General features: G+C 35.8%; 4 protein-coding genes across 6 annotated transcripts; 1 reads left to right on the top strand and 3 right to left on the bottom strand.

Annotated features, from left to right (window-relative positions):
• Positions 1-16: 16 nt before the first annotated feature.
• On the bottom strand, positions 17-2,194 carry LOC108859927 (uncharacterized). The gene is made up of 3 exons (XM_018633828.2): positions 1,817-2,194; positions 1,219-1,481; positions 17-1,145 (listed from the first exon to the last, which is right to left on the bottom strand). The coding sequence occupies exon 3, from the start codon at positions 592-594 to the stop codon at positions 130-132; it is 465 nt and encodes a 154-aa protein (XP_018489330.2). The 5' UTR covers positions 595-1,145; positions 1,219-1,481; positions 1,817-2,194; the 3' UTR covers positions 17-129.
• A 284-nt stretch (positions 2,195-2,478) lies between these two features.
• Positions 2,479-10,308, bottom strand: LOC108861432 (probable ubiquitin-conjugating enzyme E2 25). 2 transcript variants are annotated; one of them, XM_018635297.2, is made up of 8 exons: positions 5,389-5,446; positions 5,221-5,299; positions 4,516-4,665; positions 3,777-4,451; positions 3,622-3,685; positions 3,393-3,532; positions 3,002-3,313; positions 2,479-2,903 (listed from the first exon to the last, which is right to left on the bottom strand). In XM_018635297.2, exons 2-8 carry the CDS (start codon positions 5,278-5,280, stop codon positions 2,646-2,648), a joined length of 1,659 nt encoding a protein of 552 aa, XP_018490799.1. In that variant the 5' UTR covers positions 5,281-5,299; positions 5,389-5,446; the 3' UTR covers positions 2,479-2,645. The 2 variants fall into 2 exon arrangements, with proteins under 2 accessions (XP_018490799.1, XP_056866928.1); XM_057010948.1 differs by lacking the exons at positions 5,221-5,299; positions 5,389-5,446 and adding an exon at positions 10,061-10,308.
• A 4,027-nt stretch (positions 10,309-14,335) lies between these two features.
• LOC108861422 (uncharacterized) lies at positions 14,336-15,327 on the top strand. Its single transcript, XM_018635283.2, has one exon. It carries the CDS (start codon positions 14,391-14,393, stop codon positions 15,210-15,212), a length of 822 nt encoding a protein of 273 aa, XP_018490785.1. The 5' UTR covers positions 14,336-14,390; the 3' UTR covers positions 15,213-15,327.
• On the bottom strand, positions 15,134-16,204 carry LOC108837378 (uncharacterized). 2 transcript variants are annotated; one of them, XM_057010949.1, is made up of 3 exons: positions 15,949-16,204; positions 15,400-15,838; positions 15,134-15,270 (listed from the first exon to the last, which is right to left on the bottom strand). In XM_057010949.1, exons 2-3 carry the CDS (start codon positions 15,822-15,824, stop codon positions 15,267-15,269), a joined length of 429 nt encoding a protein of 142 aa, XP_056866929.1. In that variant the 5' UTR covers positions 15,825-15,838; positions 15,949-16,204; the 3' UTR covers positions 15,134-15,266. The 2 variants fall into 2 exon arrangements, with proteins under 2 accessions (XP_056866929.1, XP_018465935.2); XM_018610433.2 differs by lacking the exon at positions 15,134-15,270 and having other exon boundaries at positions 15,296-15,838; positions 15,949-16,203.
• Positions 16,205-18,590: the final 2,386 nt, after the last annotated feature.

Raw genomic sequence — 18,590 nt, 5'->3', positions numbered from 1 at the left:
TGAAATCGTTATTTTTAAACGGAAATCTTTATTTCATCAAAAACATATAATTATTTTGCAAGTCTAACACATTAATCTCATAAAAAAAAGAAACAGATAAACATTTCGCAAATAATTGAGGGGCTTTTTTTACTTCTTCTTCTTGAATAGAACGGCCTTCTCTTCCTCATCACCATCATCATCATCTTCTTCGTCAGTATCGTCAAACTCCTCATCATCATCGTCCATATCAATATCATCAAACTCTTCCTCAACAAAATCTGTCTCCTGCTCCTCCTCCGAGGAAGAGCTGCCCTCGTTGTTGTTCACCACTCGCTTTCCCTGACCCGCTTCCATTTTCCCTCTTCTCACCACCGACACTGCCTCCTCATGAGTGAAGTAGGAACCGAAACCGGGTTGCATAACCGGAAATGGTTCAGCGAAAACCGGGTGTTGACTAGGCAGCCTCTGGTTTAACAGAAGCAGAGACCGAATGGCCGGTCCAGTGTTCTCCGTGAGATTGGCGGAGGAGGCACATCCACGGAAGAGTAAACTCGCCACTGATTTTCCGTCGCGGATGAGTAATCTCGCCGCTGATGATGAAGCTGAAGCCATGTTTGATCGTAGTTGGTTTGTTTGTAGTACGTGTGTGACTGTGAGTTTTCAGTGAAAAGGACGGCTAGTAATTATACACAGAGTGAAGGGTTTAGGGTTTTTCGTAGACTACACGTGGATGGTCCGATGAAGCTGATCCAGAAAATTATTCGCATAGACCGACACGTGTAGGTTACTTAGAGCAGCCTTAGAGCAACTCCATTGGTGAACCTCTTATATGTGATTCTTAGCATTTTATTTTAATTAATTTTGAAAAGTTAAGGAATTTTAATTTTTTGGGTGTCCATTGGTGAACTCCCAAAAAAAAACAAGCACCACGAGAACTCCCAAAAAATCATCTTACGGTCATCTCCTTGTTCTGAACACAAGTCACAAGAACCGCAACAAAGACTACGAACACAAGAAGCGATTTACATGGATCACCACTATTCTGTTTCTCCTGTCCAACAGTCACAATCCCTTCTGGTCTTTCACTTCCTTTTCCAAATTGAAGCATTGGACAAGTGAAGTACCCGTACACGATCCCAGCTACAAGTGCTCCCAGATTTGTCCTGTCATGGCTCACATGTTAGAACCAAAAAACACAGTACCTTTTTTTGATAAGATGAAATATTGGAAGCATACCAATCATCTATAGGACCGAAATGGCTTAATATGAGACCAATCCCTGTCATTACAATGGCCTTCTGAAACAAGTCCTCGTACTCATCTCCTTTGATCATCTCCTTGTTCTGAGATTGGTCCACAAGCCAAGCTCCTATTGTCCTTGCAGAGGAAAACATTTGTCCTGTTTCTATTCCCTGTTGAAGTTCTATGCTGAAAGACATGATCTTTACATGGGAATTCATGGTGAAGAGGGAACAGCGCCATCATAAAAAGCTCCAAATCTGTGTCATCATCATATCACAACATTCCCAAAAGAGAACTGAGTTGGTTTTAAACAAAAGATTGCACTTTTTAACACAAAGACGAGAAGAGCAGTTGAAAAAGCCTATATTGGATTCAAGAAAGGCTGTGATGAAGTAATATCTCACTTGGGCATTTAATCAAACAACATAAGGGCATAACTTTATTATTATTACTATTAGAGCAACAAGTACCAAAACCAGTTCTTAGAAATAAGAAATCGCTTCTCTTTCCGATAATTTTTTAAGATTACAAAGTCGAGAGAGGAACCATCGGGAAGAACCACAATTACAATCCAAGAAAGTGAAGGATTTACCTTGGGAGAGAAGAAAAGAAGAAGAAAGCTGAGCTTCTATTTGTGTTGCGCAGATCGTAAGATGATTGTGGTAGCTAGGAGGAATAAAAATTACGGGAGTTTCATTGGTGGACTCCCAAAAAAGAAGCTCCAGCAGTTGATTTAAACAGAGCCACACAAGAACAAGCACCAAGAGCTGATAAGATCATCTTCAAGATCAGAATCTTAGGAGAAGATGGAGTGATCGAGATGGGAGGAGGAAGAAAAACGATTGATTTCACCGACGAAGGAGAGAGAAAGGGCCTTCATTTCAACGTGCCACGTCATCTAGGACTCACCCCTTAAAGTTGTTAATTAAGAGGCACCTCTAACCATCCCAATTAATTATATTGTTTTTTTAATCAAAACTTGGTAAGAGGCTGGGCTATAAACCCTTTAAAAGCCAGCGATGGAGATGATCTTATCCCACAAACCCCAAGTGGGTTTCTAATTTCTCAAATTTTTTTATTTGGAATCCGCAAACAGTGCTTAAAATCCATCCAATTGTTTCTTCTCCTGCGTTTTTTTTGCTTGGTTTCTCCATTTTTTCTGGATCCTACATGTTAAAATCCCTTTACAAAAACTGCAATAATTCTGCCCTTAAAAACAGTTTTAAGTATCTTCATGTCTTGATTACGAAAATGAGTCTTGAAAGTTAGCATAATTATCTAATAAAAGTAACTATACAAATGAAATTGTATAAAAGTGACTTATCGATAAAGACATGTCAACTAAGTCCTCTGTTCTGATAAAGGGAAGAAAAAAAAAATGGAGCACAATATGAAAAAAACTCTACTCTCTTTGGTCTCTGCTACTGCTGCTCTTCTTCTTGTTCCGGTTCGAGACCAAGGACGCCTAGAAGAATGAACTCCTTTAACAGAAGCGTGTCCACAAAGTCACCCACATCTTTCATAAACCACTCAGAGCATCTCTCGCTACTCTCTTCCCCTTCTTTCACCTTTCCCCTCACCAAAGAGGCTACCGGAGCTCCGTTTCTATAAGCATAACACGCTTTCAACACGTCGTGAGCACAGCTGAGGAAATGCCCATACGAGAAGTCTTCAAAATACTGTCAATCAATTGAATTCAAAACCCACCACCACAACAGTTAATCTCGAGTTCTTTTTGTGTGAACAGTTGTAAAAAACGGATGAGTTTTTAGTTTACCTTGGGTGGTCTTCTCATGTTGTAAACCATAGTCTTCAGAGAAAGTAAGAATGTCTTCTCGCTGTAAGTTTTAGACCGGCTCTCCCCTGCTTGAGAACCCGCACTTCCCTCGTAGCCAGGTTCGTTGAAGTAAGGTTTTTGATTCAAGATTAGTCCTTGGATTGAGACAAGAACCTGTAGCATTGTAGACTCGTTGGGGATCCACTTCTCCGTCTGAACACCAGTCCAAGTGCCGAGAAGACTCAGGCACACTTTCCCACAGTCGTACAGATTTGGGTTGATTCTTAGCCCACCAGAGTGGTAATGAACCATCTGTTGTAATACCAAAAAGCAAAAAAAAAAACACATAAGAGAAGAAATATAGGTGACAACAAAAGTTAAATGGACTTACCGGTGGCACAGAAGGGTATGCATCAGGGAAGAAGATATCGAAAAAGAAGAGACCGTCATGGTAGGGAGTTCCATCAGCTCCAACAATTACAGCCCTCAAAAGATCCATCCTCGACTCATAAGCTCTGACAAATATCATCTCTGTTGTAGTAATAAACAAAAGAGAGAGTGTAAGGAAGTTGCTAACATCAAGCACTATAATAAGATAGTGTGTATAATATTACACTAACCTGGCAAATCATTCTCAAGAATTTTCCACTCTTCTTGGATCCTTTTGGCCCATTCCTTTGTATGCTGAAAGTAGGGACAAAAAAAATACTCAGTTCTTGAATTAAGAAAACGAAACAACATTAATTTGGTTAACTTATAGTTCATTGGTAGCAACCTGTTTGGAACTTGCTCCCTTAGCAGCATAATGGTGGTCCACCAAATCTTCCACGATGTCAAATTTCTTGAAAAACAAGTACTTGCCAAGATAATCCTCCATGTTTCTCTTAACTGTGGAAGTATTTGGAGCTGAGATAACCTCTTCCACTAGAGGCCGAGTGCTAGCAAAACCCAAATACCCTGAAGGTTTTTTCAACATCTGAAGCGATAAACCAGAAGAAGCTGAAGCTGGAGCTGGAGATGGAACCGGGGCCTCTCCCAATACGGTACCAGGAGTCTTAGGCCCAAGCTGAATGGAAGGATACTTCAAACCTGGTCCAGCGTATTTGAACCCATGGATTTTATGTGGCACTATTCCGTAAGCAGTGTTTGGAGTTAAATGGATTCCACTTCGTTTGCTGCCACTGCTGCTGCTGGTGGTAGCTATTGGTTTGCTGCTTCCACTTGGTTTAGCATCAGCTTCCGAGTTTGGAAGCCAGTCCATTGTCACTTCCACACCAGCTGGGATTTCCTTCTCCTTGGCATCAAAAAGGGCTTGGTACTTGGATACGTATTCATCAGCATGATCATCCTCTATCTCGTAGGCATAATGATCAAAATAGTCATCGTCGTCGTCTTGGTAGATCAAAGAATCAGGGTCTAGCAAACTATTTGATAATGGAGAGGATGATCCCTAAGGGAAACAATGTCAGCATTTAGGAGTTCGGACACTAACGAATCAAAAAAAAACAAGTTACCTCAAGCTGCTCATCGTCGTCAGATTGTATAGCCTTCCCTTTGTTCTTCTTATCAACATCGTTGTTGTTATTAACACCACCACCACCACCACCGTTTTGCATTTCGAATAGCTCCTCCTCCACACCATTATTGTCATCTGGAGTTGTGGCCTACAAGATAGTGAATGGTTCCACAAAACAAAAAATCAATTGAATAGCAAAGGCCTTTTTGATCACAAGATGAGAGATACGCTCAATTATTTGAGGAATTGCAGAGACAATTGCAAAATATACATTCCCAAAGGGAATCCATGTGAGTATAAAACATATGGTCACGGAAGAATAAAACACAAGTGTCACATTACAGAACAACAACTTAGTGACGGTTACAAGTGATCAGAACAGTAAACGACAAAAACACGATCCTTCCGAAAAAAAAAAAACCTCAAAATCAACGATCAGCAGAACCAATCCAACAGCCAATAGAAACCGCAAAACAGTGAATAATGCACGTGACTATAGTAAAAAAAAAAACTAAGGCGATGATGATCGCACATCACCCAGAGTCAGAGAGAATACACACTTGCCCAAATCAATTAAACTTCTTTTGGCATGAGAATTACGTAAACCAGTGAATTAGGGGTACACAGTTAAAAACAGATTTTACCATCTAGACAACCGAGATAAATCGGTGAAAAATTCAATTTGATAAAAGCATTCATTCACCTTGTTCGGCGTTATAGTTATCGAGCATGAAGCAACAGGATGAGCGATCTCGGGCTCCATTGAACACAATTGAGTTTGCCTCACAAAAACGGAAAACGAGAGAGAATTATCCTCCAACTTAGTGAAGAAGAAAGCGATCAGAGAATGAGAAAAGAGTTTTTTTTTTACCTTGGCGCCGCCGTATTATATACCAACACAGTCGGATTGCTCTCTCTAAAAGTTTTTACCAATCCTAATTAATAAAAAAATACCTAATTAAAAGCCTTTTTAATTGCTTATTTATTGTACGTTTTTCTTCAACAAGTCAATATAGAAAGTCTACGAATATAGGACCCACATTTAATCGGACGGTTATAATCTTATTTAGTACTGACAAGGATATGTTAACAGTGATAACCGATATTACACAAAACAACTCGGTTCATGACTTGGACCAAGGCTATGAATTTACAGTCGTGGGATGTAACGTTAAGAAAAAAGAAGCTTAGGTGAATCCAACAGACAGGAATTCTTCTACTGATTTCCAATTTATTGACTCAATTACAGAATAATAATTATTAATCATAGCAAATCAAATGGGTAGATTTTATAGTAAATATTTTGGGAAGAAATTATAATCTAGAGTTCTAGTCTTCTAGATACATAGAAGAGAAATCAATTATTGGATCATTATCTTTAAAGTTATAAAGTATACTAATCTATCGTCTTGCCGATGGATTAGCTAACTATGCGTTTTCTTTACAGTTTGGTTTTCATTATTTTGGGACTGTTCCCGAGCATGTTGCTCCTATTATGTCAGAGAGTTTGAATGCGGTTGTGAGACCTTGGCAAAATGGCCTCTTGTGTTTTTGATTTATGAATAAAAAGTAGGAGATGTTTCCCCTGCCGCCTACCAAAAAAAAATAAAGTATACTAGATCTTGACCCGCACTTTGAAATCGCGGAATATTTTACGATGAAAAATTTCACTAATAACTTAACAAATATTTTGGTAATTTTTAAAAGTGTGTATTTAAAATATTTTTGCATTTAAATCAGCATTTTTAAATTCAACCCGATTGTGATTATACCGGTTAATTCGGAGATCTGACAATTCAATTTAGGTTTTTAAAATATTCATATTAAAAAAATTACTAAAACCCGAGATTAACCGATTGAACTGTTGGATGACCGATATGTAATCTAATTTGATTTAAATTGTAATAATTTCATAATTTGTAATCTTATACTCCAAATTTTAAAGTTCATTATTTTACAATTTATGAAATTATGACGTTTCTACAAAATTTTAAAAAGAAAATGATAGATATAACATAACTAAGATTAATTATTGTATTGTTTGGAAACATTGATAGTAGTATAAAGAATATATTGTTTGGAAACATTGATAGTAGTATAAAGAAATAAATATATTGTTTGGAAACATAGATAGTAGTATAAAGAAAGAAACATTAATGATTTAATGTAAGTTTAACTATAAAGTATAAAGGTGTATTTAATTTAAAAACTTACAAAATAAATGTTAGGTCCAATAGAATGTTTCTGTTTTAATAAGATAGATATACTTATTTTGATTTTAGAAAAGAAGTAAGATAAATACTAAAGTATCATTAATTTAATTTTTTCACAGTAATAAAACCAGTAAATTCTTAATTGATAAAACCACTAATAGAAAGTTGTAATAAATGCTTTGACCAAAAAAAAAAAAAGAAAGTTGTAATAATAAATAATAAAACATGCTATTAACTAAAATATTAATATTTGTATGACATGTTATTATTTTTAAATGAATTTATGTTTATTTATATCATAACATCTCTTAAATAATAGATTTGGAATATATTTTATTGATCAGAAACAAAAGGCAAAACTAAATTTTGATAAAACTAAATTCTGATTTTTTAAAAAAATTTAAAGAGGGCAAAGGGTTATAGAAACTAAGACTTGTGTGGAGTTTTAGAATTTTACAAATTAAGAGGTTTTTTTAAGTTGAGTAGATTTGATAAATTGGTACCAAAGATTTTGTATAAATTATCATTGATTGTTATTAATTATTATGAATTTCCATATATAATTTTTTCTCCAAAGTTTTTATGCTAACATAATATATAGATATATAGATGTGTGTGTGTTTTCTAAAAAAAATATTCATGAAATATAGTTATTTGATTCTAAAATAGTTTTTTGATTTTAACAATGATTGTCTTAATCTTGTCTTGCTTGAATTTTGTTTATATTCTTATGTTTAATACAGAACTATGAATATTCTCATAAAGTGGTCTTAGTAATTTTGTTATAAGTTTCTTTTTATTATCATTCACTTAAAAATAAAATGTAATACAAAATTTTCATGTTTGTGTGTATGTGTGATTTTATTTCATAAATTTTAAGAATCTTATGAATATACATGGTATTTTTAAAGTTGACTATTATGAGTAAAACTAAGAAGGCTAAACTTTAATATAATTACAAAATCAATGAAATCTAAACTTTTGAATAACAAAAAATTTACATCAAATTTAAAAGTACATAAACCAATGACAAATGATTTTAATAACTTTTAAATTCCATATAAACCAATAATAATGGAACCTCTAAATTTTATAAATCAGTTAAAATTCATAAACTAATAATAATGAAATCTCTAAATTCTCTTAAAAATTATTGGGCTTTTGAAAAGAAGTTGGGCCTGAACAGATTACTTTACTTTATCGATAATCTAACGACGACCAGAAACGATGAGGCCCATTTATGAAGGAGCTCATAACTTAATAGAAATAGTAGAAGTTCTTTTGGATCATAAATAAACATGTGATGGTCTAAAATGCTTTCTCATCCAGTTAGAAGTAAGTTCTATTCTAGTTTTAACTTTTGACATACGTTGCCCAAAAAAAAAGTCTTTTAACATACAAAGAAACCCCCTAAACGATCTTATTCGTTCCTGTATCATTAGATAAATCGACCTCTAATGATTGTATTTGAGTACTATCAGGGGAAAAGATGAATTTGAGCACCACTTTCAAACCATACATATCCTTTTGGAATCTTTCGTTTTTTATGAATATTTCATTCAACCAGACAAATGATACTGATACCAATTAACTTCAACTCCAACTACGTAAGCTGGTGAATATATGTAGCTGTTTTACAACGCAAGCTAGATTGTATCAAATTAACATTGTTTGGAGATTTTATTTTATACATTACAAATAGAATAGTAAAACTGTAAAACCCTTAACAATCAAAATCTCAGCCACGGAGCTTACTGCAATACGGACCTGATTAGCATTTCATTCGCCAGCTCTTTCAATCTGGTTGCCTTCCACGTTTCTTCTGGGCATAACTAGTTGAAGCATTGACAAAGCCTCTGCCTAGACAAGATTGATTGGTCGATCAGCTTTCCGGGCATAAGTAAAATTCTGTACAATCACACATGTATCTTGGCTATCTCTTCATATCCCGTGATCTTTGGAAGTGTTCAGTTATATCCCCCGTGTATATCGCAATATCTTATCACGTACTCGTTCCAACAACTCATGCAGTGAAACGCTATTCTCTACAACAACATACAGTAAAGTTGTAACTAATGAAATATTTTATAGGAAAATTAATGTTAGTTTGATTATTTGTTCATCCATTATTCCAAATTGTTAAAAAGAAAAATAAGGAAATGGAGGAATAATGGAATAAATATAGTGGGGAAAAGTGTGAAATGGACACGAGAGGTCGGCAATGAAAGGCTTCTCTTCTCCATAACCCACAAAGATTCGGTTTTCACCATGATTGGAAGCGATTCTCCACTCTTCACCCGTCTATAAATTACATAGCAACCAAAGCTCTAATCACAAAGCAAAACAACAAAAAACACACACACAAGAAAAGAACTCAATTCAAGCTTTTTTTTTCAAGATCAAATCATGTCTACGTGCGGAAACTGCGACTGTGCTGACAAGACCCAGTGCGTGTAAGTTTCCTCTCTTTCTTCACGTCCCTGGAGAAAACTCTCAATATTTGTTTTATTACGACGGAAAATTCTAATCTTTCTCTTATGTTTCATTATTATTCTCTAGAATTAACATATGTTTTCTATATATTTCTGTAAACTGCAGGAAGAAGGGAACCAGCTACACCTTCGACATCGTCGAGACTCAGGAGAGGTAAAATTGTAGATGATGGACTTTTGGTGATGGTTATGCTTATGATTATTTTGATTTTGATTTTGTGTTGCAGCTACAAGGAAGCCATGATCATGGACGTTAATGATGCAGAAGAGAACGGGTGCCAATGCAAGTGTGGCTCCAGCTGCAGCTGCGTCAACTGCACTTGCTACCCTAATTAAAAAAAGCTCCTCCTACACACACATTTTAAAAGGGGCCATTTCTCTTTTCTTTTCCTCCTAAATGTAATATGAATAAAAGTTGATGTGATCACATCTATTGAGCTCGTATCTCTCTAATTACTATCCAGCATGGTGTGTGATGTAATGGTTTTGTGGTCCCTTATCCTCTAATACATCGTATTATCTACATATTACTTTCAGTTTTCTTGCCTCCATGCCCATAAATACTTAAAAAGAGTATATAGATACCAATCCAACAGCCAATAGAAACCGCAAAACAGTGAATAATGCACGTGATTATAGTAAAAAAACTAAGGCGATGATGATCGCACATCACCCAGTGAGAGAGAATACACAGTTGCCCAAATCAATTCAACTTCTTTCGGCATGAGAATTACGTAAACAAGTGAATTAGGGGTACACAGTTAAAACAGATTTTACCATCTAGACAACCGAGATAAATCGGTGAAAAAAATTCAATTTGATAAAAGCATTCATTCACCTTGTTCGGCGTTAGAGTTATCGAGCATGAAGCAACAGGATGAACAATCTCGGGCTCCATTGAACACAATTGAGTTTGCCTCACAAAAACGGAAAACGAGAGAGAATTTTCCTCCAACTTAGTGAAGAAGAAAGCGATCAGAGAATGAAAAAAGAAAAGAGTTTTTTACCTTGGCGCCGCCGTATTATATACCAACACAAAGTCGGATTTGCTCTCTCTCAAAGCTTTTACCAATCCTAATTAATAAAAAAGACCTAATTAAAAGCCTTTTTAATTGCTTATTTATTGTACGTTTCTTTTTTTGGTGTTTCAACAAGTCAATATAGAAAGTCTACGAATATGGGACCCACATTTAATCGGACGGTTATAGTCTTATTTTATACTGACAAAGATATGTTAACAACAGTGATAACCGAGATTACACAACACAACTCGGTTGATGACTTGGACGAAGGCTATGAATTTACAGTCGTGGGATGTAACGTTAAAAAAAAAAAAGCTTTAGGGTGAATCCAACAGACAGGAATTCTTCTACTGATTTCCAATTTATTGACTCAATTACAGAATAACACTCATTTCGTTTCATATCAATGTTTTGCCTTTATACATAAAGATTAAAAAAACTACATTTTTCTAAAAACGTATTTTAAAAATATAATTTTTAAATTAGTTAACCAATAATAAAAAAGACTTTACAATCTAATTAGTTAAACAGTTTCCAATAAAGTTAAAATTAATTTTAAAATCTTAAAACTTCGTATAATTTGAAACAAAATAATCTTTCTCAAACATCATATATTGAAACGGAGTGAGTAATTATTAATCATAGCAAATCAAATGAGTAGATTTTATAGTAATTATTTTGGAAAGAAATCATAATCTAGAGTTCTAGTCTTCTAGATACATAGAAAAGAAATCAATTATTGGATCATTATCTTTAAAATTATAAAGTATATATACTTATTTTGATTTTAGAAAAGAAGTAAGATAAATACTAAAGTATCATTAATTTAATTTTTCACTGTAATAAAACCAGTAAATTCTTAATTGATAAAACCACTAATAGGAAGTTGTAATAAATGCTTTGACCAAAAAGAAAAGAAAAGAAAGTTGTAATAAATGATAAAACATGCTATTAACTAAAATATTAATGTTTTTATGACATGTTATTATTTTAAATTGAATTTATGTTTATTTATATCATAACATCTCTTAAACAATAGATTTGGAATATATTTTATTGATCAGACACAAAAGGCAAAACTAAATTTTGATAAACCTAAATTCTGATTTCTTTTTAAGAGGTTTTTTAAGTTGAGTAGATTTGATAAACTGGTACCAAAGATTTTGTATAAATTATCATTGATTGTTATTAATTATTATGAATTTTCCATATATAATTTTATCTCCAAATTTCTTATTCTAACATACATATATATATATATATATATGTGTGTGTGTGTGTGTGTGTTTCTAAAAAAAAAACCTTTTCGTGAAATATACTTATTTGATTCTAAAATAATTTTTTGCTTTTTAATAATGATTGTCTTAATCTTGTCTTGCTTGATTTTGTTTATATTCTTATGTTTAATACAAAACTATGAATTTTCTCATAATGGGGTCTCTAGTAATTTTGTTATAAGTTTCTTTTTTTATCATTCACTTAAAAATAAAAATGTAATACAAAATTTTCATGTATGTGTGTATGTGTGCTTTTATTTCATAAATTTTAAGAATCTTATGAATATACATGGTATTTCTAAAGTTGACTATTATGAGTAAAACTAAGAAAGCTAAACTTTAATATAGTTACAAAATCAATGAAAGCTAAACTTTTTGAATAACAAAAAATTTACATAGAGTTTAAAAGTACATAAACCAATGACAAATGATTTTAATAAGACTTTTAAATTCCATAAACCAGTAATAATGGAACCTCTAAATTTTATAAATCAGTTAAAATTCATAAACTAATAATAATGAAATCTCTAAATTCTCCTAAAAAAAATGTATCGGGCTTTTGAAAAGAAGTTGGGCCTGAATAGATTACTTTACTTTATCGATAATCTAGCGACGAGCAGAAACGATGAGGCCCATTTATGAAGGAGCTCATAACTTGATAGAAATAGTAAGTTCTTTTGGATCATAAATAAACATAAGATGGTCTTTTTCTTTTCTGAACAAGAGATGATTTAAAATGCTTTTCTCATCCAGTTGGAAGTAAGTTCTATTCTACTTTTAACTTTTGACATCGTTGCCCAAAAAAAAAGCCTTTAACATACAAAGAAACCCCTAAAATTATCTTATTTGTTCCTGTATCGTTAGATAAATCGACCTCCAATGATTGTATTTGAGTACTCTTGGGGGAAAAGTTGAATTTGAGCACCACTTTTCAAACCATACATATCCTTTTGGAATCTTTCGTTTTTTTTTTAATGAATATTTCATTCAACCAGACAAATGATACTGATACTAATTAACTTCGACTCCAACTACGTAAGCTGGTGAATATATGTAGCTGTTTTACAACGCAAGCTAGATTGTATCAAATTAACATTGTTTGGAGATTTTCTTTTATACATTACAAATAGAATAGTAAAAGGGTAAAACCCTTAACAATCAAAATCTCAGCCACGGAGCTTACTGCAATGCTGACTTGATTAGCATTTCATTCGCCAGCTCTTTCAATCTGGTTGCCTTCCACGTTTCTTCTGGACATAACTAGTTGAAGCATTGACAAAGCCTCTGCCTAGACAAGATTGATTGGTCGATCAGCTTTCCGGGGATAAGTAAAATTCTGTACAATTACACATGTATCTTGGCAGTTTCTCTTCATATCCCGTGATCTTTGGAAGTATTCAATTATATCCCCCGTGTATATCGCAATATCTTATCATGTACTCGTTCCAACTCATGCAGTGAAACGCTATATTCTCTACATCAACATACAGTAAAAAGTTGTAACTAATGAAAGATTTTATAGGAAAATTAATGTTAGTTTGATTATTTGTTCATCCATTATTCCAAATTGTTAAAATGAAAAATAAGGAAATGGAGGAATAATGGAATAAATATAGTGGGGAAAAGTGTGAAATGGACACGAGAGGTCGGTAATGAAAGGCTTCTCTTCTCCATAACCCACAAAGATTCGGTTTTCACCATAATTGGAAGCGATTCTCCACTCTTTACCCATCTATAAATTACATAGCAACCAAAGCTCTAATCACAAAGCAAAACAACAAAAAAACACACACACAAGAAAAGAACTCAAAAACCTCTCAAGCTTTTTTTCCAAGATCAAATCATGTCTACGTGCGGAAACTGCGACTGTGCTGACAAGACCCAGTGCGTGTAAGTTTCCTCTCTTTCTTCACGTCACTCAAGAAAACTCTCAATATTTGTTTTATTACGACGGAAAATTCTAAACTTCCTTTGGTGGTCTTATTTGTTTCATTATTATTCTCTAGATCTTGATTAACATATGCTTTCTATTTCTGCATAAACTGCAGGAAGAAGGGAACCAGCTACACCTTGGACGTCGTCGAGACTCAGGAGAGGTAATTCTAGATGATGGTGTTACGGTTATGCACTTCTGGGTGATGGTTATGTTGATGATGATTTTGATTTTGCTTTGCAGCTACAAGGAAGCCATGGTCATGGACGTTGGTGCAGAAGAGAACGGGTGCCAATGCAAGTGTGGCTCTAGCTGCAGCTGCGTCAACTGCACTTGCTGCCCCAACTAAAAAAATAAAGCTCCTAAAATACACATTTAAAAGGGGACCATGTCTCTCTTTTCTCCTCCTTTTAACTAAAATGTAATATGAATAAAAGTTGATGTGAGCTCATATCTCTCTTATTACTTACTTTCTGGCATGGTGTGTGATGTAATGGTTCTATGTCCCCTTATCCTCTAATACATCATGTTATCTACATATTACTTTCAGTTTTCTTGCCTCCATGCCCATAAATACTTAAAAGAGTATAGATGCCATCTTGCTCCAAAAATTGAGGTTAGCTCATCTATATGAGCTCTTACGGTTGGCTTATCTAGTCCCTAGTATGATGTCATGTAATTAGTTTTAACCTCTATCATGTTATCATACATCACATGTATCTAGTAACACCTACAAGGGTGACAAGATACATTACACAGTACAAACACACAAACATCAAACTGAGTTATGGACTCATTTTTTTTCTAAATGGGCCCCAGGCCCATTATATATCTTTTCAAACGAAATCATCATAAGTGAAGAAAGGGTCGGGTCATCCCATTAATTCGACGACGCTGCGGCTGAGGAGGTGGTGGTGAGTCTATTGAAACCGCCGTATGAGAATCGCTGTGATGTTGTCTTCTCTGATTCCTCTACAACTTCCATCTCGGATGCAAACTCATCTCTGGTATATACTACCAAACGAAGTGAAGAGCGAGTCTCTACTAAAACACTACTCTGAGCTTCTCTCACAACCAGAGAAAGACCATGTCTTTCGGATGCAGAGCGATGACCTTAAGAAGAAGAATGCATTGCTTGCTCGTACCTTGGTCCGAACCACAGTTGCAAGATACCAGACAAACAACAACACAGTGGTTGATCCAAGATCCTTGAAGTTCAAGAAGAATGTGTACGGTAAGCCTGAAGTAGATTGGGATGTTCATGATCCAAAACTGCAATTCAACATCTCACACACGGATTCACTGATAGCCTGTGGAGTTACAGCGAACGTCCCCGTTGGTATTGATGTAGAAGACAAGACGAGGAAGATGAGACACGATGTGTTATCACTTGCAAAAAGATTTTACTCGTCTGAAGAAGTTAAGTTTCTGTCAAGTATAGCAGACACCGAGGCTCAGCGTGAGGAGTTTATTAAGCTATGGACTCTCAAAGAAGCTTATGTGAAAGCATCAGGGAAAGGCTTCTCTGCTTCACCTTTTAATACTTTCTCAATCACCAGGTCTGACGCTGGAAGCTACAGTCTTTGCGGCAAAGCAGAGGGATGGAAGTTTATGCTTCTGGACTTGGCTGCTTCGTCTCATTACGCTGCAATCTGCATTGGAGGAGAAGATAAAGACGAAGAAGGTATGAATGTGATTGTCCACAGAACCATCCCATTCGTTGAAGATGAACTTATATCCGACTGGAAACTGCTCTAGTTTACCGGGGCTTCTAGCTCTGGTGGTAAATGAGTTCCGTCACCTGGATTCGAATTATCTGTATAATTCAAAAAAAGAAACTGTAAGTGTTTTCACAACAAATTTATTTACAGAATCCAAATTTTTCACAATGGTTTTGATCTAAAGATTTCACTAAACAAACAAACAAAACACCAATCAATCATACTTCTCCCTCCAAGTATAAACAAGGAAGAAAACCCAAGAGACAGCCAAAGCAATATCTCCAAGAGCCTGCTTGGGGCATTCAAAGGCGAGATCTTCAATCTTCCACTCGAAGACAACTCTCCACAGAGCCATCAGCAGGTAGAGAATCACGGAGCCTCCGGCGAAGAAGCTGTGAAAGTCTCTGTCTTTCACGAATGAGACCATGAAAAGCACCAGACCGATGGCGAAGAGAAGCAGACCGGAGAAGGACTGGGAGATCTGGATAAGGAGCTCGTCGTGAGGGGTCGAGCCTTTGAGCTTGTTAGCTATGTCGCTTCCGTGGCCGAAGATGGAAGCTTTCTCTGCGTAGAACATCATCAGGGTTCCGCTCGTGAGTGCGATTACCGAGTGGAGTATACAAATTACGCGGAAGAGATGGGAGTTCATCGGTGTTTTCGAACCTGCGGAGATTAGTCAAACTTCATTAATAAGACATAGATGAAACTTAACAAAAATTGAATCTTTAGACAAGGGAACTAGGGAAGAGCTAAAAGGAACACGCTTCACTTGCATATAAAAGGTTTAATTTAAGCTTTGTCGGAAAATCAGTTGAGGAAAGCTACGGTTCTTGTGAGAGAGAGAGGTTTGGTCTGAATCAGAGATATTGAATCTGATAGTTTCTTCCACGATAAGGGAGCTTCTAGGAATTGTGTTTTTGATAAACCCTAATTTCGTGTTGATGCAAAAGAAGATGATTGACTTGATCTCTTTTTTGTCAGCGTTCTCTTTTTTTGTTCAACAGAAATTCAAACCCACCGTTTAAAGATTGCTTTCCGATTATAAATGGGAGATTATTATTTTTAATTAAATTTCTTTTAAAGAATTGCCCGGATTACAACAAAACTAAATAGACAGTAGAATTAATAAAAGAGAATCTCTTTATCAAATAATTCATATTAGTAATATTTTTATAAAAAATATACATGTTGCAAGTGAAATGTTTGTTAGAATATGATACAGATAAATTATAGCTATTGTGAATCCTACGAAATATATAAAGACATATGTTCAATTTTTATCATTATAATTATTTATTTTTTTATAATAAAATACTTCAGATTGCCAAGAAACAATAGAATAAAATATCAATAATATTTTTTTGAACTACTTTGTCAATAATTTCACTCGTTTATGATAAACCTTATCCATGACTCTTTTTTGGTAAAACTTGAATAATATTAATCACTAGAATCAACATCCTAGAACAAACAATAAAATATCGTTTACGAGAAGAAACAAGGGAATTACCTGATTTTAATCACAATCAAGGATAGTGACTTCTTAACATACAAGAACCAATGGATCTTTTCAACATTTCAACATTGTTCTTTTTTTGGGTATTAATGTCAGGAGTTTTACTTGACTTACGGTTTGTATTTTGACGTCACTGACGATCTGATAATCTCTAAAGGAATGCTATCAGCAAGAGCCCCAAGTTCGGATATATTAATAGTCTTCTCCTTTGCTAAGCTATTCAGTTTCTTATTCAAACTCCAATTTCTTTTCATCTATCTACACGGTGTAAGTGCAAAGACGACACAAACAATAGTACTGCAGAAGATAAATCAAGAGAGACAATACACAAGCAAACACCAATTGCTCTTATTAGAAATCGCCTTGTAAACCCTATTACAAGCTATGCTTAATCAGCTTTACACGTCTAGTGTTACACCCTAACACACGCCACTGAACAATTCCTAAGCAACCCTAGCTTATGTCTCTCCTCCGTCAAGTACTTCAGCCACTGCTTCAGCACGACCCAGAACCCTTCCAAGAGCTTCTCTCTCTCTATAAGATCAGCCCCCATGTCTCTGTCTCTCTACAGACGACTACATAGCTATCTTATACTAACTCCACGTTCCCGAAACCCTAGTCTCCAAGGAACCACAATATGGACATCTTCTATATCAATAAGTGCAACTTTCCTTTTCTTGGAATGCACTTATTCCTCTTCCTTTAAGTCATAAACTTGCTCCTCAAGTTTATTCCTCATTGCCTTTTCTCCAAGATATTCACTTGCTCTCCAAGTCTACACGACTCCAGCTCAGCACATTGACTCCACATGGTCTTCACCACTCACTACGACGTCTGCTTCAGCAACTACGTCAGCGACTACTTCAGGGCGGACATCTTTACATCAACAATCTCCCCCTTTTAGTTTTGTGTGCCGATCAAACACAACCTTCTTCTAGTTCAACAACCACGTTCCCCACCTGGAAACTTCCACGCTTATTGTGCTCTTCTCCCCACGAGATGTGCACCACACCATGCTTTTCTCCCCCATGAGACAAGCATCATCTACTTCAGGACGTCCATCACTATGCTCTTCTCCCCCATGAGATATGCACTCCTTGGACCAGAACGTCACCATTCTCCCCCTGCTTGATCGCATACTAAGCTAAAACAGATGCTTAGATGTCAAGCCTTACAGACAAACCCGTCTGCTACTCCATGCGTAATCATGATACAGCCTCTGCTGCAGCGGAATAGATTACACGTACTGCATCACGATCTGATGCACTTGTCGAGCTACCTCTCGACCAACTTCTGTTGAGGACCAGGCTTCCTTCATGCGTCGTCTCCTTGACCATGAACCTCTTCTCAACCACCCCGAGTGCCCTCTGCACTCGTTGCTATAGCCTTGGAGTGATTTCGCTATCACCCTCCTGAAGATTCTCTCGCATCATTTCCTGACGCACTTCAATCTCTTTCCCCTTTGTGCTACGGACAACTCTGTGTCCTAGCTCCAGACTTGATGCTTCTTGATCTTCCTCAAGATCACTCCTACCAGAGCTGCATCTATCTTCTGATGTCTTCTCCTTGATCTCATCAAGTAAGCCACTCTTGGCTACATACACCTCTTCAACCCTCTTGGGTTTAGTGAACGCCTTGTTCACCCTCTTGGCCATGTTTCTGCTTTTCTCACGAGCAAAACACTCCACCTTCTTGTGTCCAACCTTCCCACAGAACCAACAGCACACCCGATGTTGCTTCTTCTTTGGCTGACACAGTTGCTGATGCACCTATCAGCCTCCTTTCTCGTACCAGCTGCACGCCCATGCTTCAGACCCTCCTGTCTGGACTTCATGTTGCTGCATTGATGTACCACTTTCGGCTTGTTACCCACAGCTCCGCGCTGTAGTACTTCCTGCC

Source organism: Raphanus sativus, chromosome 5, assembly GCF_000801105.2.
Source record: "Raphanus sativus cultivar WK10039 chromosome 5, ASM80110v3, whole genome shotgun sequence".
Lineage (NCBI taxonomy): Eukaryota > Viridiplantae > Streptophyta > Magnoliopsida > Brassicales > Brassicaceae > Raphanus > Raphanus sativus.
Note: the sequence above shows the minus strand (reverse complement) of the source record. Positions and strands in the feature narration are given on the sequence as shown.